Raw genomic sequence first — 25,576 nt, forward strand, 5'->3', positions numbered from 1 at the left:
TACCCTGCTAGAATTTAAAGAAACTTCCTTTTATTATTTATTACACATTTGGGAAAAATTATGGCATCATCCCTACAATCCTTCTAGCATATGACCTTTGTCAAGTTTTATCACTTTACCAAACCTCAACTGCATTCCTTGAAAAAGAGGGATAATAACCAACACTACCCACAGGATAAGTATGTGGAATAAAGAGCAGACATGAAATGCTTGATTGAGGGGTAGCTACCTTTTACTCTGAACATGGTTAACATGCTTTTTCCCTTTTCCATTCTTAGCCATGAATGGGGCCTTTCTCCTAATTAGGCCCAGCCACTACTGGGGTAGAGTGGATACGGAACATAGAAAGAAAGTCATTACAATTTGTATTCTGACATCAAGTTAGAATTTTACCTTGAAATGGCAAAATTTATAGAGAGATGTCACCTTCCTTTGCACATCAAGAACCAACTCTGTAAGTTTCAAACCTCAAATCCCTTTTTCCAGGACTAGCAAAGCCACAGGTTTGTCCCCAAGAACCAGTCAGGAAGTAATGGGCTAGAAAAGCTCAAGGCGGTCTCCAAGATACTGCAAGTGGACTGTCAAGTTTGGGGGGCAGGCTCTTAAAGAGGCATCAGAGAGAAAACGTAAGACCTATGGGCCTCACCTTTCCTGAGTGGGCTTGGGCTCTGAGAAGGTGAGGTCAGGTACATGGTTGAGGCAACACCAAAGACAGGAACGCAGTTTAACACACAGATTGAGACAGCACACAGAAGAGACTGTGTCACAGTCTAACTCCCAGCCCCAGGTGGGGGGTCAACATGCTCACAGTGGATTCAGCAGTGAGCACAGTAAAGCTAAGGCGGGCAAGGGGCAGATGAGGTCCAGAGCTTAGTATTCTTGAGTTGTTCCTCTTTCCCAGGATGGGAAATCTGCAAGGACTCACAAGCTTCTACATGTCCTAGGGACAGAGGCCTGCAGTACAGCCTACCTTATTCAGGGCCATTGGCTGGATGGAGCACATGACAGGGAAGCAGTGGGGTTTATAGCTTCAGCAGGAGGCAATACAGGGCAAGACAGCCCGAAAGGCCCAGAGACCCTAACTCAGCAGGGATGTGCCCCTGACTATCACTGCAAATATCACAGGGGCATCAATGACCAACATGGGGACCTCTGCAGAGACTAGAGATGCCCAAGGGCATGGTGAGGTTCCAGTGACTCTTCCACACCAGGGACTGAGGAATCCCAAAGGGGGTATTTTATACTCAGCCCAGGCAGGAGCAATAGCCTGAATGGACAGTTTATCATAAAAAAAGAGTTCAAATCTAAAACAGCTAAAATGTGGCTCTCTGGCAGTAGGTAGCAGCTTGCAGAGGACCCAGTGTAGTCGTCACAAGAACATAGCACTTCCCACCTACATTTCAGTGTAGAGAGTAATTCTGAGAATCTGTTCGTTACCACTTTTAAGTGTCGATGTAAGTGCTTTAATGGCTCATAAAACAAAATAATCTTGTATGATTATTACCAGATAAGGTAACAAAACCAAGCCAAAACACATGCAGGGAAAAAAAGGTTTTGATTCAGGATTGCTTGTCAACCCAAACTATTTTTCACATCCATGCCAAAGGCACTGACTCATATTTCCTCTCAAACAAGTATATGTATTTTGGATTTTCATATAAAATTGATAAAATTGTCAGTTGTTTTATTTATCTTCTTGGAATAGCAAGCTAATAAAAGATAATAAAAAAAACTGCACTACAACAGGTCCCATGAAAATTTCCTTGGAGGGGCCTGAACCATCCATATATATAAATGTGATCTTTTGATGAAACCGTCCATTTGGTGATAAGAAACCCTGAAATTAGTTAATTTGTGTAGGCCTAATGTTACCAGCAAAAGGAAACAACTTCAGTTACTTGGACTTAGGTACAAATGTGAAGTGTGAACTCTGGGGCCGTAGTTAGTTTTGGGGGTGCGTCTAAGCGGCCGAGGGTCCAAGGCACCTGCTGTCAGAGCCTGCAGCCCCGGTGTGCAGCTCTAACGCCGTGAAGCCCTGTGATGGAATAAGCCCCTTCCCTGACCAGACAAGGTAGGCACACCACAGGCGGCCAAGACAATGCCCCCTACCCCTTCCCGGGCAGCAAGAGAGGCTCTCGGCCAGGGCCTATTGACAATCTCCAAACTCCTTTAAAGACCCACATCTGAAGGGTGGGGAAGTTGGTTTTATTGCTAATACGTGACAAATTTGTGTTTACTGTATACTCTCTGCTTCAGACAGAGGAAAATCACCCGCACTTAGCTCCACCTTTGGAACTATGACAGAAATGGGCCTTTTAAACATGTAAAAACAAAATGAAAAATCAAAATGAATAAGAACATATAAACCTGAGATGGAGACTGTATCTGTCATGCTTGGCTCTCTACCATTTGTTCCTCAGGATGGATCCAAAGTAACCTCACATTTCTCACAGTTATTTTTCTACCAGAAAACAATGACATGATAACATGTAAACTTCTTCATTGATTTTAGTAGGTGAACGCTTTGTGTTTTTTTATGCTTTGTTTTTATTAAATGTTTATATTTTCAATAGAGAAAAGCGAGCCACTTTTTAGCAAAGGGGTGAACCAGACAAGCCCGTTCATTCTATTGACTTGGGATCAGACCACAATTCATAAGGATTGGCTTTCCCATCCTTTTCCAAGGATGCAGCTTTGGGTCAGGGGCACTTGTTGGGAGCCAGGGTTAAATTCACTTCCCCTTTAAATAGTGCCAGCCACTCCCCCTTCAAATGGTTTCCTGGTAAGTTTAGTGTGGAAAACCTCAGTGAGAATGTTCTGGGGGTGAGGGGGGATGCCTACGTGGCTTAGCAGTCGAGTATCTGCCTTGGGCCCCAGGGTGTGATCCTGGAGTCCCAGGATTGAGTGCTCCCTGCATGGAGCCTGCTTCTCCCTCTGCCTGTGTCTCTGCCTCTCTCTCTGTGTCTCTCATGAATAAATATAACCTTAAAAAAGAGAGAGAAAGAGAGAGAGAGAGAGAGAATGTTCTCTTACTCCTGAGTCTTGCCCAACAAATAAAACCTTGATAATAATTCACTTCATTTATAAAGCTTTTACTGAGAATGTTTTAATTCTGTTATCATTCCCATGACAAAATCTCTAGTCGGGTAAAGGAACATGGAAAAGCTAGGAGTTAGGCAGTTGTCCAATAAATGAGTTAGTAGCCAAAGTATAAACAACATTTTGATTGTCCCTACCATACTTGGTTCATTAGACCAACAGGCTTCATGACACACCAGCTCACTCCCTGAGACTGCAGATCACACAGACCTTGGAATGTGTCTGTCAAAGCGTGGCACCTAAATCACTTAGGGGTGAAGGCTGGTTAAAAATTCAGATATCAAGGCCTCCATCCAAGCTTAACTGGAGTGGGGGCGGGGTGGGGGGGAGGGAGGCAGGAGCACTGCAAATTACTACTATGCAAATGAATCTTGAGAACCACTGCTTTAGAAAAATAAAATTCTCTAGTCACAGGGGAATTTTGATGTAACCATTCAGTAAGAAACCTAGGATTACTTTTTAAAGTATCTATCTATCCTTGTTTCCTCATCTCCAAATAAAAACACTTTGTGAAAATGTATGAAGTTGTATAACACACGACCTTATTGACTCTGGAGTCAAAATTTCTATTGCCCACCTCAATCCAAAAACAGATCTCAATCACTGTATTCAACATTAAAATGCAGTATTTTTATAACCTATCTGAAAAAAAGCAAATAGCTAGAACCACAGTTTGACCGCTTATAAAGAAAAAGTCTGATTTAGAAATTATCAAATGTTCAGTATTTATGTGTGTGTTTACATAAATGGAAAGAATAGTACACGAAGCAAATTTCACTTTTATTGCAACAGCATCACTCATTCTGGAAGAATTCAGCTAAATCAAATCGCTTGCTTTGTGTTCTGCACTACAGAACATTATTTACTTATACTCACACACACTGTGTTCATGTCATTGCAGTTTTACTGAGAACAGCTCCGTTTTTATGGCTGTTTACACAATCAGACTTTTAATGTGACGAATTCTGGACAATAGCTGGGTCATGTGGCCAAGACAAAGATTTCCCTTGATAGCTCTTACTTGTCAATACAAATGAGAGTTAGAAAATGTTCTCTGAAGACGAGGCCGGGGGCAGGAAAGGGCCTTCCACAGATCTTCAGTGAGGAAAAAGGCAATGAGTCACAGAAGTTTATAAAGGAAATTAATTTATCAAAAGTTATCATGCCCATATTCTTACTGAACAGGCATCAATGTGAACAGGCATCAATGTGTAATTAAAGAGATGTAAAGCTGCCTAGAACTGGGTACTTAGGCCTTGATCCACAGGCTTAGTATGGCACTGTAGTCATCAACCTTGCCTGATCACTTCTTTTTATGAGAAATGGAAACTGAGGTTGAGGGCAGCCAGTTGACTTACCAGAGTGACTGAACGCAGGACAGCATGGGAATCAAATTTCCTAATGACATGCCCAGGATTGCTGGAATTTGGTAGGAGAGTGTGAGTGCCAGGGTGTACAACTTTGTAACTTTATAACAATAGCATATGGCAAGAATTCTTTTTTTTTAAAGATTATTTATTTATTCATGAGAGACACACACACAGAGAGAGAGAGAGAGAGAGAGAGAGAGAGGCAGAGACACAGGCAGAGGGAGAAGCAGACTCCATTTAGGGTGCCCAACGCGGGACTCAATCCCAGGACCCCAGGATCACGCCCTGGGCCAAAGGCTGTCACAAACCGCCGAACCACCCAGGGAATCCCTGCAAGAATCCTTTTTAAGGAATATTTCAGTTCATAAGAGAGATGATTTTAATATAGCTTTCCATTTAATTATCTAATCTTTAAAAAATATTTCCTCAAATATTCTAATATTTAAAATATCTACATCGCTTTCATTTTGTACCTAAGGGGTGTATAAAGGAGCAATCATAGAATTACCAATTCTGAAAGGGGATTATAGATCAATCCTCTTCTCTGTCTTCATCCAGGCACTCTCCAAATGCAAACCTTTATTCATACATAAAAAAATTGTCAGCCACAGGACTTTCAGTGGATGCCCAGCCTTTGAGGGCAGTTGGTAATTAGTATACCAGCCTCTCAGGCTGGCCTCTGGACACTGGGTGGCATATATCATATGTTCATCTGGGAAGCAGCTCCCACTCCCCAGAAGACCAAGAACAAAGAGCTGGCAGGCTTCAGGGAGAGGCTGCTCAGTCAACAGTGGATTAAAGACACCCATTAGTTGCCTCAATCAGCTAATTAGCTCAACAAATGCAAAACCTAAATCATTAAAGAAAGTGGCCCTGACTGCATTGCTGGCTTCTGATTTGGTGTCACCAACCCAGCAGGGTGGAACAGGGTAGTTCCACAGAAAACAAAAATAACTGTCCACACTAGGGAACTGGAAGGGGATGGGGCTTGATTTTTTTTTTTTTTTTTTTTTATGAAAGTCGAGACCTGCCAGGAAGTTTCACTGACAAAGAAAGAGTACCAGGGAGACCTCTGTGTTTATGCTTTGAAATTTAAATCAATTTAAATATAAATTGCTCTCCTTTTTTGTCATTATGAGAAAGAAGTAAAATGTGGGTTTCAGATCTCTGGTGTGCAAATGGTCATTAACTTTCATTTGACCTTGGGTGTAGAACTAATATTGAATTTATGCACAGGATACACTCATTATACTCATCTAGCTCCCTCACAGAAAATAATGCTCCCAGGAGCTACAATGTGAGAAGCTGCTTTTCAGCACTCAAATAGAAAACTTGATTTTCTTCCTTTAAAGCCTCTCTCCTGCCTTCCACTCACCTCTCTGCTCCAAATCTCAGGGAAGCTTGGCAACATTTGTAAAACCTAGGCACTAACAGGTAAAAATCCGAATGACATAAAATTGTTGTCCTGGACCACGCAGGACAAGAGCCTGGTCTGTGAGCCCTCATATTCCTAGGGTCAGGGACCATCAGTACTCAGTTCTCCTTCCCTGTGTCTGGTTCCCTAAGACAGAGACAAGCACCCATTTAAAGTGATAATCACCATTGTCTATTGGGCCTTACAAGCATCACATACCGCCACTGAAGTACCCCGCAGCACTTTGTTTTGAAAACAAAACCCCTGCATTCTGGAGCACACTCCGGGTAGTTATAATTATTCACCTTCTTGGCATCAGTAAATGAAATCAGTTTCATTTACTATCTTAATGGACACGATCCCGTGGAAGGATAAAGAAGAAAATCAGCTTGCTTGCTTTTCTCAATTCTAAACAATTCTTAAGGTTAAAGGAACCCAACTTCTGTACTCTCAGATCTCTTGCTGTTCAAGGAGAAATCAGGGCAAAGGGCTATTTTCTTTTATGGTATGCCATTAATGGTTATTTATCATTTCGACTTAATAGCTCTAATTACAAAAGACGGTGTCACGGGATTTTTTTTTTTTAAAGGCAATTTTCTTTGTATCCCAGTGGGAGAGTTAGAAAAATTTACAAAGCATCTGCCGCATGCATTTTCAATTGGTTCTGGGTCTTACCAACGCTTATTATTTTCTTGATTGCAAGAATTTCACATTTTCAAAGATCCTTGACCTTGACATTGGATCGATAATTACTATATTAAGACTCTTACTGTGGTTTTATGCCATTTTTTTTTTAAAAAAAAGACACATTGTACTTCTTTCCTCTTGGTTGACAATCAGTGGGGCTACAAGAAAGTCAGTGTAGGACTGTGTGGACCACGAATGGGAGCGATGGCCGCTGGCTGGCACAGCATCCAAGAAGTGGCAAAGAAGAAAAGGACAAAAAACAAACCATGTGGAAATATCAATTCTGAGAGAACAAGGTGCATCCTTAGATGGCAGGCCAAGGAAGACTTAAGAAAACTTAAGTGGTTGAAAGTATCACGATAAATTAAGCATAGTATCTTAATTACTTAAAATCTAGCCAACAGCCTTCTGCCACTATAATCTTCCTAGCTCAAACACTCATTATTAGAGTGCTCATAGACCTAGTCTATAAAATAGACTAGGTGGAAAAAAGAACATCTAGGAGAAGATCATCATAGCTTTTAGTTTTAAATTTTCAATATAAAAATATAAAATATCACAGAAAGCTGGAAAGGTTGAAGAACTTGCCAACGCAGTAACTATACTAGCCTGTGAGGTTATCTTAGCTGGCCCTTAACTGTATTATTAACATCAACTCTAAAATTCCATTTTATTGTGCATTCTCCTATATATGAGTTATGTGTTTACCAAAGGGAAAGGGTCAAGTCAAACACGGTTCTCCACTAAAAGGAGAAAGCTATCAACTAGAAATAAAGAGTAAAAATTTAGAGGACCATATAAGTCAGAACAATTCCATAGGTTTAATGGTTATTTTTTTCTTCTAAACATGTAAAAGGAAAAGCCTTCTCTATTGCTAAAAATAATCAATCTACTTCACTTCTCATGACAAAGCAACATGAATATCTTGTCTTTGTAATGCTTCTGCCCTGAAGGAGAATGTTTTCTCAATTGTGTCAGATCTCAAATCTCACATCAGAGCTTCCTGTCAACATTTCATTTCCCCCAATCGTACATGCACATTCTTAAGGGAGCTTAAAACTGCTTAAATTTCCTAATAAGTATTGCTGATGATCAATGATTGTTACTAACAGTAGATCTTCAAAGCTGGCAATTGAATCAGACTACTGGGGTGACACAAGACTCTCAACCTGTCTGATGGGTCCATTGTTCCTTCACTCTGTTATGATTAATTTTAGCTTCTTAAAAACATTATTTTTAATGTTTTACTCTTACTTAATAGAAGGGATGAGAAGGAAGCCACTGTTTTACATTGAAATTAAATGGTCTTTCCTAGCCTTCTGGATCCTCATGTTTGTTTTCTCATCTTTGGATCCTATATTCAAGGTTAATTAGGCATTTGAATGGGGGTATGATTTCAGCAACCTGGTAACTACTGTTTGCCAAACAATTCCTTCTGTGTTGAGTGCATGTTGTACCTGCTTACCAAGGTTCCCTCACTTGCTGGTTTCCTTTGAGGGACCACATCTATCCTGGCATTAGCCCATGTGTCTTGTGTAGGGTTGACCTGACTTTGGAACTACCCCTGTCATGCTTCTACTGCTCCAGAGGTGGGCATGTCATTCTTCCAATAAGGTCCCCACTAAGACCACTGTTGGGACTTCCAAAACAGAGGTTTGTCCTTTCTGATGAGATTAACCCCATTGATTCTTTGAGCCAATAAATTCCCTTTGTGGTTTTCAGTTTGCTTTTTTTTTTTTTTTTTTTTTTTAGCACTTGCACCTAAAAGAGGCCTGAATAAAATATTCCCAAGGTTGTGATTCCATCAAGGATAATAAAGGTAATTAATACAAATATTTATTGCTATGATTAAATATTAGAGCTGAAAGGCATCTCTAAGGTTTTCAGATTTCCATACCAATCCCCTCATGAGACAAACTGAAATCACTTTCCTAAGGTCACGGTGACAATTAATGGCATAAACAGAGCCTAGAACCCCTTTCTTTCCCAAATTTTAATTTTTTAGATATTTAGTTTTAAAGCACTTAACTAGCTATGGACCAAGCAGACAGAGTAAAACAGAACAACTGCCAAAGAGATTTACCAATATGGTATTTCTGGCTTTCCAGAAATAGAAGCCTACCACGGCACAAATTTCATATAATCTAAAGATAATGAGAGCTAAAAGTGCTTTGGCTGTGGATTCCTGGAAAAGGGAAAAAACATATCTCCCAAGATTCTAATTAGCTAACATTAGCAGCAGAATAAGCAATCGAACAAAAAGAAAGTGTAAGGATATCTGTGCTAATTTTTGTAAATCTCTTAAAGAAGCCTTAAAATGCTATTCACATTCACTAAGGTTAGCATCTGGAGGAGAAAACTGTTTAAAGGCACATCCTAATGGCCTTTTAGAAAATTACAACAAAATGGATTTTTTACTAAGCTACAGCCTTGAATCATTTATATCATCTATCGATTGGCAGTTACTTTTATTTCTGTTTGCACGGTGAGCTGAAATAAAAAACTTTTGCTTTATACTAATTCTTGTTTTAATAACCCTTAGCAATGAGACATAAATCTGGCATGACCACCTGAGCCCTAATTAACAGTTTTACTGCAAGACATAAGATATTAAGGTAATCAATTCCTTCTGTCAAGCCCCAGATGTACTATCATTTTCAGACTTTTTATTAGATATATACCAACTTCTTTTTTTCTTCCTTAAAAAAAACCCTTCAAAATAGTTTTACAAAACCACATCAAGCATACACAGAAAGTACCATTCTGCAGCTGGAACTCTATTTAATTAAAGCTATGCTTAATGTCTTTGCATTTTATCACCTCCTAACTACACAGTAATCAGTAATAAGTTTTTCTTTTCAAACAGCCAGTGACTCATTAATGTTTTCCATTTATGAAACATGTTGTAATTTAAAAACAGCAGGGGCCCTATTTATCTTTGCTATTATATCTTCACACTTTACACTGTACCTGGCATACAGCAGGTGCCAAATTAGAATCCAAAAAAGGCAAGAAGGAACATAATATCTATGATGCCTCTCTTGTACCTTGCCAGTCATTTTTCATCTACTCTCAATGTCAAGTCAAGCAGTGAGAGTATGGAGGGAAACAGGTAAGTATCTCCAGTACTTTTCATATTTGGATTTTTTGAATAGTTTAATATATAACTTTTTGCTCATTTCTGTCCCTAGACTGCTTACCAAATTTGTTTGGGGGTACAGGAGAGAAATATCTTTGTTTTTCTCTATTACAACCTTGTTGATTCATGTTACTTTTCTAACCAAAAAATACCATATTTAGTTAAAGTCAAGGACAAAATAAGAATGCCAACTATCAATGACATTTGTCAATGCTATATTAGAAGACACTGGCTAATGAAATAGTATGAGATAAAAAGGAGTTATTTGAATTGGTGAGACAGAGACAAACTAGTCATTATTGATAAATGTTATACTTGCCCATACAGGAAATCCAAGATCATTTTAAAACAAGGTAGTAGAACTCATTTGGGTTCAACACTTTTGCTAGACACAAGAGCAAGGGTTCTCACATAGCAAAGATTATAAATTATAAAAGACAATAGATGCAGATATCAACAAACTGATTCTAAAGTTTACAGAGAGGGAAAAGACCCAGAATAGTCAACACAATATTAAAGCAGAAGGACAAAGTTGGAAGGACTGATGCTATATGATGTCAACACTTACCATAAACTCGAGTAATCAAGACAGTGGGGCATTAATGAAATAATAGACAAATAGATCAATGGACTAGAACAGGAGAGCCCAGAATAGACCCACACAAATACAGTCACTGATTTTTGACAAGGGAGCAAAGGACATATAATAGATAAAAAAAATAATCTTTTCAATGAATGATGCAGGAACAACCAGACACCTACATACAAAAATAGATAAATAAATAAACCTAGACATAGTCCTGACCTTTCACAAAAATTAACTCAAAATGGATCAGAGGTCTAAATATAAAATGCAAAAATATAAAATTCCTAAAATATGACATAGGAGAAAACTTCAATGACCTTGAGTTTGGCATGACTTTTTAGATACAACATCAATGACATGATTCCATGAAAGAAAAATAAGCTTGACTTCACTGAAATTAAAAGCACCTGCTCTTCAAAAGACAATGTGTAGAGAATGAGAAGACAAGCCACAGACAGGGAGAAAATATTTGCAAAAATATATCTGAAAAAGAACTGTTCCCCAAAATATATGAAGAACTCTTAAAACTCAAAAATAAGAAAACAATCAATCCAAAGACCTTAATAGACACTTCACCAAAGATATACAGATGGCAAATAAGCATATGGAAAGATGCTCCACATCTTAGGTCATGGGGGGTGGGGAGAAAGCAAATTAAAACAACAATGAGCTACCACTACACAACCATTAGCATGGCTAAAATCCAGAACACTTACAACAACCAATGTTGACAAAGATATGAGGCAACAGCAACTCTCATGCATTCCTGGTGGGAATGCAGAATGGTATAGCCACTTTGGCAGGCAGTTTGGTGGTTTTCTATAAAATGAACCATACTCTTGCCATACTATCCAGTAAGTGTGCTCCTTGATATTTACACATAAGAGGTGAAAATTTACATCTATACAAAAGCTGCACAGTGATGTTTATGGCAGCTTTATTCCATAATTGCCCAAACTGGGAAGCAACCAAGATGTCCATCAGTAGATGAATGGATAAATAAGTTGTGGAACACTTAGAAAATGGAATATTACAGACTGCTAAAAAGAATGAGCTTTCAAGCCATGAAAAGTCATGAAGGAACCTTAACTGCATATTATTAAGCAAAAGATGCCAATCTAAAGAGGCTACCTACTGTATGAATCAAACTAAATGACTTTCTGGCAATGGCAAGACTACAAAAGCAGTAAAAAAAGATGAGTGTTGCCAGGGGTTGGGAGAAAAAAATAAATAGATGAAGCACAAAGGATTCTTAGGGTAGTGAAACTATTTTGTATGATATTCTAATGTAGATACATATCACAATACCCATAAAACATAAAATACAGAGTGAATCCTAGTATAAACTATAGACTTTGAGCAATAGTGGTGTGTCTGTATAGGTTCACTGATTTTAATAAATGTGCCACTCTGAGATGTTGATAGTAGGAGAGGCCATGCACAGGTCAGGGCAAAGGGTATATGGGAACTCTGTGTACTCTCTGCTCAATTTTTCTGTGAATCTAAAACTTCTCTAAAAAGTAAACCTATTAAAACAAAAGGGATCATGAAAGATAAAGACTTGAGAAACCATCACAGAAGATAACTAAAAGAGAGAGAGAATAGAAAAATAGTTCATTTACAATAGAAACTGCCATCACAAGGTGACTAGAAATACAAACAAAATGTATAAGGCCCTTATGGAGAAATGTTCACAGCAGTACTGAAAATTTGAAAAAATAAAAGGATATCCTAGGTTCATGGATGGAAACACTTATTTCCAAAGTGTCACATTTATCTAATAATCTATATGCAATACACTTTAAAAGATTCCTATAGGAGATTTCACAGAACCTGACAAAATTAAACTCTGAGCAGGACAAGATAGGTAAGAAGAGATGTGCCTTATTCCTACCCTAGAAAAAGCCGTGTTATAAAGCTTTGTTAACTGAAACAATATACATGAATTTCATGTATGATGGAGTTAGCATCATGTTCCTGGGGGAGTTAGCAGTGAATGTTCCTGGGGGTAATAACTGGCTTAGCATAAGGAAAACATAAAATTTGATTTCTACCTGACACCATATACAAAAACAAATACCAGATGACTTAAAGTCCTAAATGTGAAAAACAAAACTTTAACACTGTTTACACCTATCTACCAACCTAGCTGTTCCATTTTTAGTAATTTATTATGAGAAAATAATTGTAAAAAGGCAAAAGAATACAAGCATAAGAATTTATCTTTAGGTCCTTCTGTTATTTATAATAGGAAAAAAATTAAAAACCTAAATATACAACCCAGAATTAAACAAACTATATAGTATATATAGCTAATAAAACTGATGATCCAGATCTATATTACTGACATGAAAATAAAATCTATAAAAAATGGATTATAAATAGCTACAGTAATCGATACTTGTGTATACTAACAGAATCTCTAATGGAGAGTAAAACCTAGAACCTAGAAAGATACACACACAAATATGCCCAATTTATTTTCGACAAAGGTACAAAAGCACTTCAATTAAAGAAAGATGGTCTCTTCAACAGAGGTGCTGGGGCAACTGGACATTCATAAGCCAAAAAAAAACCAAACAACAATAACAGAAATAACAACAAAAAAGACCTTTGACCTATGTCTTACACCTTACACAAGATAAATCATAGATTCAAATTTAAAACACAAAATTTTAAAACTGTCAAGGAAAAAAAAAGACAAGAGAAAACTTTGGGATCTAGTGCTAGACAAAGAGTTCTTAAACATATCCGAAAGACATGATCCATTAAAAAATTAATAAAGGGATTTTTCCCCAAATTAAAAACTTTTGCTCTGTGAAAGACTTTGATAAGAAAATAAAAGGACAAACTACAGTTTGGAAAAAATATTTGCCAACCACATATCCAACAAAGGACTGGCATCTACAATATGTAAAGAACACTTAAAAAAAAACACTCAATAGTAAACCAACAATTTGATTACAAAAAGGGCAAAAGATATGAAGAGAAATTTCACCAAAGATGACATTCAGGTGGTAAATAAGCAACCAAAGATGTTCAATATCATTAGCCATTACGGAAATGCAAAAAAGTGAGATTTCACTTTATGCCTATTAGAATGGCTAAAATAAAAAAGCGATGATACCAAATGCTGACAAAGATGGAGAGAAGCTGAATCACTTACATATTACTAGCAAGAATGTAAAATGGTATAGCCAGTCTGCAAAATTTTCAGTAGTTTCTAAAAAAAAACCGAAACATGTGGGGTACCTGGGTGGCTCAGTCAGTTAAGCATCTGCCTTCAGCTCAGGTCATGATCCCAGGGTCCTGTGATAGAGCCCCCTATCTGGCTCCCTGTGCAGCAGGGAGCCTGCTTCTCCCTTTCTATTTCAAAGAAATAAAACCTTAACATACACACATGCATGCACACACACACAAAAAAAAACCCTAAGCATGCAACTACCTATCAACCCAGCAATTGTACTTGGGGGCATTTATCCCAGAGGAATGAAGACTTCAGTTCACACAAAATCCTGTATATGAATGTTTGCAGATGTAGTTTAAGTCATAATAGCTCAAAACTGAAAACAGCCCAGATGTCCTTCACGGGGTGAGTGGTAAACATACTGTCATATATTCATATGATGGAATACTATTCAGCAATAAAATGTAATGAACTGTTGATGTACAACAACCTGAATGAATCTTCACAGAATTATGGCAAGTGAAAAGAGCTACTCTCAAAAGATTATATACTGTCAGGAAGGCATAGGGGCAGGAATAAAGTCAGTGTAGCTATTAAAAAGCAACAAGAGGGATCCTTGTACTGATGGAAATTTTCTGTATCAGTATCAATACTCTGCTTGTAAAATTGTCCTATAGTTTTGCAAAATATTACTGTTAGGCAAAACAGGCAAAAAAGAAAACCTGAGTTCTCTGTATTATTTCTTACAACCGCATATGAATATATAATCACCTCAAAATAAAAGAGTGCAGATAAAATGTTCTCACTTTTATCAAATCTGCATATTGATATATAATAATGTAGTATTTACATATTAAAAGGATAACATCTGGCAACAAATACAAGTGGTTTATCTCTGTTGCTGAGATGATGGGTGATTTTTCACTTTCTTCATACATTCACGTATGACCACAGTTTTTTCACTGCACACACTACAATAGTAAGAAGAACAATTAAAATGATTTTTATCATGAAATGAATATATGCTAACGGTACAAACTTTTTTCCACTGAACATTTTGCTCTATTGATTCTTCAAGATATCATTTCATAAGCTGTTTAGACATTCCATATCACTCATCAATTTTATTACTTCTCTACTACGAGGACTTAGTGATTATTTCTAATTTCTTATTGTAAAAAAAAAAAACACAACAGATTTCTTCTACCTGAATCTTCACACGCATCTGTGATTATGTGCTACAAGCTGCACCTCTAGTCATGGAGTTACTAGGTCACAGAATCAGGGCTTCTGGAACACACTGAAACACTGCTTCTCTGTAAAACTAGGATTTTATGTTCCCACCATTAGCATACATGTGAGAGACCATATCCCTCTGTCCTGAGCCGCTGCCAGAGTCATGTTCATACTCTAAGCTCCGTTGGTCAAATGAATATGGAAGACAGATGTAACTTCTTACAGCCACATCAAGGTTCAATAAAATTAACTTCACACCAAATCTCTCATTTTGGATACTCTAACATATATAGGTCTTGCTTATTTCTCCTCATCAGTAGAAAGTTCAAACTTCTTAGCCTTACATCCAAAATCCACCTCTTTTTGCCTTGTCTACTTGCTTCCAGCCACTCACACCTCTTTGCTGTTCCTCACACACATTTGTACACACCTGTGCCCAAATGCTCCTGTTTGGACAGCCATAGGCCTCAGCCCTTCACTGACTTCAGGTCTTTGTTCAAATGTCCCCTATCAGAGGCCTTCTCATCTCAACTCTCTGAGAATTAGTAACCCTCTTCTCCAGCCTCCCAATTTATCTGCTCTGTTTTTCTCCAGCAATGACACACTGCAAGCTTATTATTTCCCTTTTTTCTGAAACTTAAAAAAAAAAAATCCTATCATCTATGGCACTGCCATTCCAACTCACAACTGACTGTAAATTTTGTCTCCTTTTGATTACAGGTATGAAAAGGGGCTCTAGCACAATTTGTTTCTAGGCCCTCTGCCCCAAAACCTTGTGTTGATGTCCTTTCTCCATCCTTGCCTCCATCAAGCAAACAGTCAACTAATCCTGGCACTGAGGAGCCCCATTTATGCTACTGTGTTCGCTACCCTGGGGGTCACAATCGCTGTTCTTTGCATCCTCCTCCCCACCTTCATGGCATGCAGTCTCTCTATCCTCTACATCAGCTAAATCAACAAAGAAAAGAGATTACATATGATAAGCTAATTCACACTAAGGCATGTTGGATTCAAAAAGTAACTGAGGCAAAAGCAAATTCTTAGAGTTTCTAACTGGAAAAAAAGTTGTAAAATGCTGCATTGTCAAAACATTTCTGTTCCATTAGTTTCTTCAATTTTTGTCATCTCTGTGATTTTATCATAGTCTTTCTGCCTGAAAAGTCTTATTCCAGTTTACCCTGATTCAAGTAGCATCTCCTTTTTGCTTGTCATTCTATTTAGCATTGACCTCCTCTCTCTGAAGAGCAAACGATGCCTCCTTCTCAGACTCCTCCTAAGTGTTTTTCTACCTCATTGAGTCTCCATTTCATCTTGAATTTCACCAGAGTATGGCTTTCTCTTCTTCAAGATGTATTTGAAAGCTCCCTTTTCCTTACCACATATCGCTTTCAGATTGTGTTCTACAGGTATCAGGGATCAGATCCATGCAATTAAACCTATAGAAAATGCTTGCTTTTAAATGTTATTACACAATTATTTTTAGAAGACACTACTTTGAGATGAAAAATACCTTTAAACAAAGACCACCTTTATGTTATTTTCCTCTGTCATTATGATTGGTAAATGAGATGTGGTTTGCTTCCCTGGGTTGTGTACTTACACTTTTTTCAAACATATTTTTAATTTTTAATTTCATTTTTTCCTGGAAATATAAAATAAATTAAAGCAAAGCAGTGAAATTTTAAAGAAATGTATATAATAGCCTGTGCTATTTCAATGGCAGAAGAGATCATTTTAAAAACAGACAGTGATACTTCTCTGCATTCTGCATCAAAACCTCCTGAAATATACACCTAGCCCCAGGAAAGACTACTCACCAGACTTCCTTGCTTTCAAAGCAATAACAGCTGCTAGTTCTCTCTGCACCTAGTAAGATATTAGAGGGAGGGGGGAAATAAAATTAGAATAAGAAAAATGTAGCTATCAAAAGCAGTACTTTGTGTTCAGGTATGCACTGAAATTAAGAGTTACTGGAATGAAAGTTAAGTTTGCTGTCACTTTTTGGGGTCTTGTTAGTTTTTAGTATCAGGGGAAAAAACCTCTGCATACGAATTTTAGGCCAAAAATCTGGAAGAATCATATTGATCTACTTTCAAAAGAAATTGTACAGTTGCCAGAATATATACACTGTAAATCATTGGTATTTTTGCTATGATGATGGAAAGAGCCTTAGAACTGTAATTATAAAACATTTAAAAATAATTCAAATAATCAATTATTAAAACATGCATGGTAATTTGGCAAAGATATTAAATACTATTTATCCCCTCAAAGATTCTAGCTTATATAGAAATTCTAGAAAAATTAAATAGGTGATCCTGGTGTAATTGGATCTCTACTCAAACACAATCAATGCTCACTTGAAGTCTGAGAGGCTTATGGCAACCATTTTGGAAAATAAGCCACATAAAAGCAAGTGTCATTGACTCACAGGGTAGGTGAAATGAGAATAGACAAGATGACCTTTAAAATCCTAAGTGCCTCCAACTCCACTTATTTGTACACATTTTTGCTTGCTCATTCTCTTTTCACCTGCCCCCACATCTTTGAGTGCTTAAATCCTTTCCTAAAAGCATTCTCAAAGAGGAACATAAAACAGAGACAAAAAAAAAAAAAAAAAACAAGTCACTTTCAAAGATAAGATGAAAAAAAAAAAAAAGATACCATGAAGATAATCTTTGGGAAATCTATGTTTAGCAACAATGAAAATTCCATAATGAACAAGCTCATTCCGCTCTAGGGACACAGTCTTTTAAACTTGGAAGTGTGGGTGTGTTCAGGTGTTTGGAAGTGCTGGTGAGTTTGGAACGATTCTGCAGCTTATTACACTAATGATATCTTAAAGGGAGAACCTGCAAGTTCAAGGTTACATAAGACTTGCTACTGAAGTTAATCTAATTTATATTCATTTACTTGAAGGCAAAAATAGATATATATGCTAGACTCTGGGACTCCATTGTGGACTTCTTCCACAATGGCCAGGCAGCATCACCCCGAGGACAGTAGCACCCCCACCGCCAGTTTACTGCCATGTTTTCCCCACCTGGCTAGTATGCGTGCCATGACAATGGGTATACTCTTCATTTAGCCCATTCTTTGACACCTTCAGACTCTCTGGAAAATTATACAATAATGAGAAGGCCATCAGACTCTCTCCAACTCTGGGAGTCTCAGTTCTGAAAATAGTCATGGTAGGAAAATTTGCTGTTGAAGAACTTAGGGTGAAGAAGAGGGCCATAGGAAAGAGAAGTGATACATAACTACAGGAAAACTTTCACAAATACTTGTATGGGTAGTCAAATAAGAACAGCTACACATTAAAACATCATCTACTGCATACTTTATATATCTGTAATTGTTTGTAAGGTTTACTGCACTACCACCCTTTCTATTCAGGATTTTCCTCCCTCACAGTGTCACAAATACTGGGGGCTGAGGGCAAAGATGCCAACTATAAACATCCACTGAGATCTTGTCAATGGCTTCCTGATTTTATGACCTCCTAGGAAAGACCCCACTGTGGCTCAGGGACACGAAGGACACACAGATGGGAAAAGATGCCAGAGACAGATCTCTTACTTTACTTAGAGAGGATCAAAAACAGTCTTCCCAACCCTCCTCTCAGTTTTCCATACCTGAATTCTCTTTAGCAGCTCCTCAGTTTTTCTTTCTCTAATTAGAAATGAGTCTCCAAATAACAAAGCTCAGAAAAAGAAGGTATTAGATTCCCAACTTTGTCTAATACCTCATCTTTTCAAAGATTTGGTGGGGGAAGAAAGGGAGGAATGGGTTGCATGAGGAAAGGACACTGATTTGGGAGCAACTGGACAGAGGGGAGAGAGGGTAGTGAGAGAGACAAGAACTTCACAGGTGAAGGTAGAAGGAAACTAAGCTTTAAAAAAACAAAGGTTTTAAAATAAATGAGATTGCTCTACAGAACTACATGAAATCCCCTGAATGTCAGGGAAGTCAGGGAAGATTTAAGAGTGGGGTATGGAACGGCTTCCATGTTTTTGCCCCAGGATGGAGGCTTTTGACAAAACAAAAAACAAACAAACAAACAAAAACAAAAAAAAAAAAAAAAAAACCCAAAGGTTGGTATTCTTTCTATAAAACACAAAGCGCCAATCAAGCAAAAACACGAAATAGCTATGATCCTATTACATGTTCCTATAGCATCTCCACAGAAACTTTTTTTTTTTTTTTTGGTAAGCACATGACAAGTATTTAATCATTTTCAAATGAATGACTAATTCCTATCTTCTGGACGGAAGCTCCACTGAGGCAAAGACTTGTTCATCTTTTTATGGTATTATCCAGAGCAATAATCAACAATCATTCATTGAACCACAGGAGGTGAATGCATAAGCAACCTTAGGAAAAACATGGAAAGGACCTAGGGGAGAGAAAAATGCAGAGAGAAGGCATTCCCTACTAATAAGCTACTCCCAGCAGGAATCTTCAGAACAGAATATTAGAAGGATTCAAGGCCTCCTTTGCAAATAATTATTCATTTTTATGTTGACAAGTAAAACTTTGAGCAACTGCAGAAACAGAAACTAGAATATTTTTTAAGCACTAATATGAACTAGAGGTCTCATGTTCCAGCACCAGTAAAGTCTTCAGATGGCTGGGATCCTGGCTCACATTCCAACAACTTCCTGAGACACTCCAAGCAAAAGCCATCCAGTCTAAGATGCTCCTGAATTCCTGACATTCAGGAACTGTTTGAGATAATAAATGTATAAGGATGCCTGGGTGAGTCAGCGGTTGGGTGCCTGCCTTTGGGTCAGGTCGTGATCCCAGAGTTCCAGGATCGAGTCCTGCATCGGTCTCCCGTCGAGGAGACTGCTTCTCCCTCTGCCTATGTCTCTGCCTCTCTTTCTCAGTCTGGTCTCTCATGAATAAATAAATAAATGTTTTTAAAAAAGAGATAATAAATGTGTATTTTAAACCACCAGATTTTAAGATGGTTTGTTATACCAAGGAGTCTTTTATAAGAAAATGATTATTTTTCTACTTTACTTGACTTAGTTTCTCTCACTGTGACTGAAATGAATCCTCTTCTTTGATCAGGCTCAAGATATGTACACATGCACAGCCAAGAGCCACATTTCTGATACTGGCCATTGTTTTTATTTCATGTGGGTGCCAAGGTACTGCCTAGGTAAGTATACATTCTTACCTTGGCCTTCCCAAAACAACCATTCCCCACTATGATCTGAAACCCTAGGGGTTAGATGTAGTTCAGAATTCAAACTTTTATACATTTCAGAAAGGTGTCCTATCTGTGTCACACTCTCCGGGAGGTCTGGGGTGGCAACTTATTTTCAGAAATCAGACACATGAATATATTTTTTGCAGTGAAATGTGTAATTATTCATACCAAAGGAGACAACAGAACACTAGAAAAAGCCTCAGGATTTTCTTTTTTTCTTTTATTATTATTTTTTAAAGATTTCATTCATTTATTCATGAGAGACACAGAGTGAGAGACAGGCACAGACATAGGCAGAGAGAGAAGCAGGCTCCATGCAGGGAGCCTGATGTGGGACTCAATCCTGGGTTTCTGGGATCATGACCTGAGCCAAAGGCAGACACTTAACCACTGAGCCACCCAGGCATCCCTCAGGATTTTCCACTATATATGTTCAGTGTAGGTTAGATTTCCTCACCGAGTAAGTAATGAGAAACTTGTTTTTCAGAGCTTTTGTATTTCAGAAGTGAATAATAGATGGTAAACCTTTACAAATTGTACACTAAAAGCTTCTCTCCCTCGTTTTTTCCCCTCATGTCTTCTCTTGTCAAATAGCTATGGAGTCACTGCTTTATTGAGAAATGCTTTCTTTAACTAGCTTGGATTTTCATCAGTCTATCTCGGCAGTTCCCAAACCTGACTGCACATTAGAATCACTTGGGCAGCTTTAAAAAACTCCTGACACAGAGCCCCAACTAAGTCAGACCCTCTGGGGGAGAGTCCAGGCAATAGTACTTGCTGCTGCTGTCATTCCCAAGGTCCCTAAGTGGCTCTAGACTGTACCGAGGGTTGACAATCCCTGCTCTATTCAATAAAGTATTGTAGTTTTCCCAAGACTCAACCTTTTAATCTGATCATCACTTCAACTGGCAATCCATCTTTTACTTTTTATGTTGTTCTCCTCTAATTTAATTCATTTGTAAGGGAACATGGCTTTCCCTGTATTTTAGGTATAGAGTTATGCTATAATCCAATAGAATGACAAGATTCAGTTACTTCATCAGCAGTTTCACACTACTCAAGTACAAGGAAAACTGCAAGGACACTTTTTAGGAAGCCGAAACTTTAATTGAAAACATAGTTTACTCAATATGCAAGAGCACTGAATAATTAAAAACACATCTTCCTGCTTAGGGTATATTTGCCCTAGTGAGTATCTCCATAGATAGGGTAATTAAGGGACAAAGAAGACATGTGTCAAAGCTTCTCCTCTCCCCCTGTTATCCATCAGAAACATATAGCAATAGCTTAAACTCCTTCAATAATCATCAGGGCCATTCACAAAATAGCCCTGAAGTTTAACAAGATTAAGAGCTAGTCTTCTAGCTTTTGTCTTCTCTTCTCTTTGGCACTTTAATAATGCCTTCAGCCCCCAATCCAAATGCTCACAAAATTGTCTTGCATCAATGCCAAGATTCAAAAGGCAACAGAAAGTGTCAAATGCAAACTCTGAGTGCCAGGGAGAGGTTAACTTAGAAGATATAGAGGAAGAGATCCTTGAAAAAGCTGGATAGAATAAAGGTAATTTTGGGAAGACAGATTAATTGTGGCAAAGGTCTTAGCTAACCAAAGTGTTGTCCTTACAAACTAACTTTGACTACATCACCAATTCAATGATTTCCTAAAGATTTTTAGTAAATCTATTAATTTCAGAAACACTTAAATTTTGATACTATGATAAAAATGTTTTAAAAACATAGAACCTATTTTTTCAATTTCCTAAATTAAATGTATGTAGAAACAATCCAATTCTCTCCCCTGTTCTAGTCCCAAATATACTCCCTTTTAAACCACTATAAGATCTTAAGCTAGTAAGGATTTTAAGAATTCCAAAAAGAAAAAAATAAATATGCTTCTTAAAGTAATCAACATGTTTTTAGATAAGACACAAACTGAGCAGTGATGGTGGCTAGACCTTTGTCCTATAAAGGAACACCCATGAACTAAGCTACAATTTTCTTTCTTCCTTCCTCAGAGGCCTGTTTTCCTAATTCCAAATTCATTATTTTGTTCCAAAGAACTAATATTGCCACAAACCTGACGTACAGATAATCTTGCGATTACCTGTTACTAGAAAACAATAATTAGAAACCAATAATTAGAAAATTAGGAAAGTTATTTATACATCTGTCTAGACACTACTGCTCTCCACCTAACAGTTTATTTAACAAATAATTGTTTTCTCAGTAATTGCTGTCACCACATCGAAGATGTATTTGTTAAGCACACTGGGATGATAAAATATGCTTACTCGTCTATTTCAAGGCTATTAGGGATATTCTAAAAATCTTTTATGTAGAATATTCTGTTGAATATACAGATATGTCTATTAATTTTTTAAAAAGTAATTCTTCCATTTTATTTTAAGATTGTATTTATTTATTCATATGAGAGAGAGAGAGAGAGACAGGCAGAGGGAAAAGCAGTCTCCGTGCAGGAAGCCTGATGTGGGACCGGATCCCGGGTCTCTAAGATCACACCCCGGGCTGAAGGCGGCACTAAACCGCTGGGCCACTGGGGCTGCCCTATTAATTTTATTATAACTTAGACAACGGCTGACCATTCAAAGACCAATATATATGGAGAAGTGGCCTGAAAGCAATAAGATGCATTGGAATGAAGTCCTCTGCTTAGGTTGTTGAGTCTGTTATTTAAGTCTGCTACATGGACATACTTCTACTTTGACAGAGGTTCACATTAAAAAAATCTGGTAATTTTTAGGTGATCACAAGCATGGTGTGAATTAACAGTGGAAATGAGATTACTTAGAATAAGCAACAATGTTTTTAGGGATATTACTAAAAATGGGGCACCTGGGTGGCCCAGTCAGTTAAGTGTCTGCCTTCCGCCCAGGTCAGGATATCAGGGTCCTGGGATCAAGCCCCCTATTGGGCTCCCTGCTCAGTGGGAAGCCTGCTTCTCCCTCTGCTTCTGCTTCTCCCCCTGCTTGTGTGTGCTCTCTCTCAAATAAATTAATTAAAAATCTTTAAACAAAACAAAACAAAAAAAGGAGTATTACTAGAAGATAGCATTCAAGCCACCAAAAACAAAAACAAAGCAAAACAAAACAAAACAAAAAACAAAACAAACTGAATTAAGAAAGATCAACATCTGAATTGTATGCAGATCTATTTAGGTTCATGAGGAGTAGAAAATATTCACAGGAGGAAGCTAGGGGACAGCCACCTCCCTGTAGCTAAATGTGCTGGATGCAGCACTCTTTATTTACCTGGTCCTCTCTGTAAGATTTAACACTGTTATCTATTCTCAATCACTAGGATTTCCTGACACCACATACTCCAGGCTTTTCTCTTTCCTCTCTGGCTGCATTTTTCTTTTCCCAAGGCCTTCTTCTCTTTCCGTTTATTCTCCATAGGTAATTTCATTTACTCACGGTGCTTCAATTTAATATGTATCTCTAGGGCCCTAGAGGCCCATATCTGTTTACCTCCTGGACCTAAATGTCCCACAAGTAGCTCAAACTCAACATTTCCAAATGTGAAGTCACTTTCCTACCACTTTTCCGTACCCCATATAATTGCTCCATGTCCCACATACCAAGTCAGTGAACCATGCACACAGGGCTTCAAGCCAAAAAGTGAGGTGTCCCTGACTTAGCTCAGTCCACCATCTTTTCCCATTCAGACTACTATCTCTATCTCTTTTCAAACCACATTATTCTTTACAGAAAAGACTAATACTTTTACAGTACAAATTTTATATTACATCTTTTGCTAAAAAATACTCTTCAAATACTTCCCCATGAGACCATGACCAAGTCCAATGTCTAACATTGCATATGTAGTATTCTTCTGATCTGGTAGTTAGTATTACTTTAGTTCCATTCCTCCTCTCAAAATCTATGTTCAAAAAACAAAACAAAACATCAATGCTCCAGTCTTAGTAAAACAGAACTCTTGTAATTCTCTGGAAGGGCCATGTTCATTCCTTAATTGAGCCTTTCTACACGTTCTTCTGTCTGGAATGCCTCTCCAAATCCCCAGTTTGTGTGACTGTCACTTACTTGTCCCTTAGGTCCCACCTTAGTTACTGTCCTCTCCTTAGTGTTCCCACCTCCCCTAATGGGGTCACATCCTCCCTGCATATAAACCCCAGTTACATTTACCTCAATTATAAGGCTATCATAAGCTAGTGAAATCTCCCCTTTAGCTGGGGGTCCCCAATAGTTTATTATAAGTTCCCTAAAATAACTCCCTATACTCATCATTCTGACCCTGGTTCTTGGTACCATTCACAGTATGTACGTTTGTGATCAAGCACAGAAGTGAAGTATCTGTAGCTGTTGCAGAGAAGAGAAGACTTAGGGGAACATGATTGTGAGCTTCAGATATTTGAAAGGTTGAAGGTAAAATTCAGATCAATGGACTGAAGTTACAAAAAAAGAATGTTTTAGCTCCAAGAGCTTTCAAGTAATCAGAGCTATCCAACGTGGAAATGTTCTACCTGTGAGGTTCAGAAGAGGATACTTTATAGGGGAAGATCAGAAGCACTCAGACTAAAGGACTGTTCTAAAGATTTGTTTTATGATGCTTCCTTTCCAAATAATCCACTACCAAAAGAGAACAAACATGAGCCCCCTGTAGGTAGTGCTATCTATCTGTCAGCTTACATTTGAAAAGTTTGTGATGTCACAGCTGTCTAACCCTCCCAACAGAGATAAAGGTGGTACAAATCTTAACAAACAGATGAAAACTAACTGTTGGGGGCCTTTTCTTAGAAATGTTATAAATTTCATGACACAAAGCACAGGAGAAGCTACAGAGGTACTGGTTGAAAGAAATCTGAAAAGAACAAGGTAACAACACTAACATCTTTTCCAAAGAGCAGGTGTAACTGCTTCTTCAGTCTTCAAAACTGCTCTTACTGCTTCTGATCAGTGATTTCCCCAAAGCCCTAACTGCTGGTCAGTGTGAATTTCTTGACAAAAATATCATATACATGAAATGTATTTTAAGTAAACAAATGCTGGACATTCTGATTTTAGTTATAATAATTAAAACATTATGTTACTTCATTTAAATTTTTAGTTTTTATGTCTCATTATTTTTTCCACTTTCTGGTAAGCCCAGAGTATTTTCAACCTATACCACATTTAAATAATTCTTCAATAGATTTATAGTTTAACAAAGTTACCTTTAAGGACATAAAATAATTTACAAACTCATTTTTCTTATTCCTTATTACATGTCCATCTTTACATAGTAAAATGCCTTTTCTCAATCATTGCGCTTTTTGGAGGTAAGGTTCTCAACTGCAGCAACAGTGTAACTGTAACACTAGTCAGGCCCCAGAAGTTCTAAGGGGCTCCTGTCTGCATGGATGTTACATTAGAAACATCTGTATTCAGATAAATTCAGATCAACTAAAACCCTTTCCAATCAGAAAGTATATAAAAATTGCTAATATGAGAGTGTTCCCTGGAAAACGGATTCAGAGCTTAAGATCCAAAACCTAAACCAGGAAAAGGATATCTCCATTTATTTTAATGTCAACTGTGGAAGAAGTTCTAGGATTCCAGTTTGTGGGGTGGAATCACAGCCTTCTACCTCAGAAGACTGTTTATAGAATTAAACTAGTTAG

General features: G+C 37.8%; 1 protein-coding gene across 1 annotated transcript in view; it reads right to left on the minus strand.

The window, feature by feature from the left end:
• Nucleotides 1-25,576, minus strand: part of RAPGEF5 (Rap guanine nucleotide exchange factor 5) — a 229,885-nt gene that overhangs the window by 127,847 nt on the left and 76,462 nt on the right. Inside the window, exon 7 of the mRNA XM_055314547.1 lies at nucleotides 16,536-16,584. Coding sequence (XP_055170522.1) covers nucleotides 16,536-16,584 — 49 coding nt within the window. The remainder of the gene's footprint in view (nucleotides 1-16,535; nucleotides 16,585-25,576) is intronic.

This window comes from Nyctereutes procyonoides, unplaced genomic scaffold, assembly GCF_905146905.1.
Source record: "Nyctereutes procyonoides isolate TBG_1078 unplaced genomic scaffold, NYPRO_anot_genome, whole genome shotgun sequence".
Taxonomy (NCBI): domain Eukaryota; kingdom Metazoa; phylum Chordata; class Mammalia; order Carnivora; family Canidae; genus Nyctereutes; species Nyctereutes procyonoides.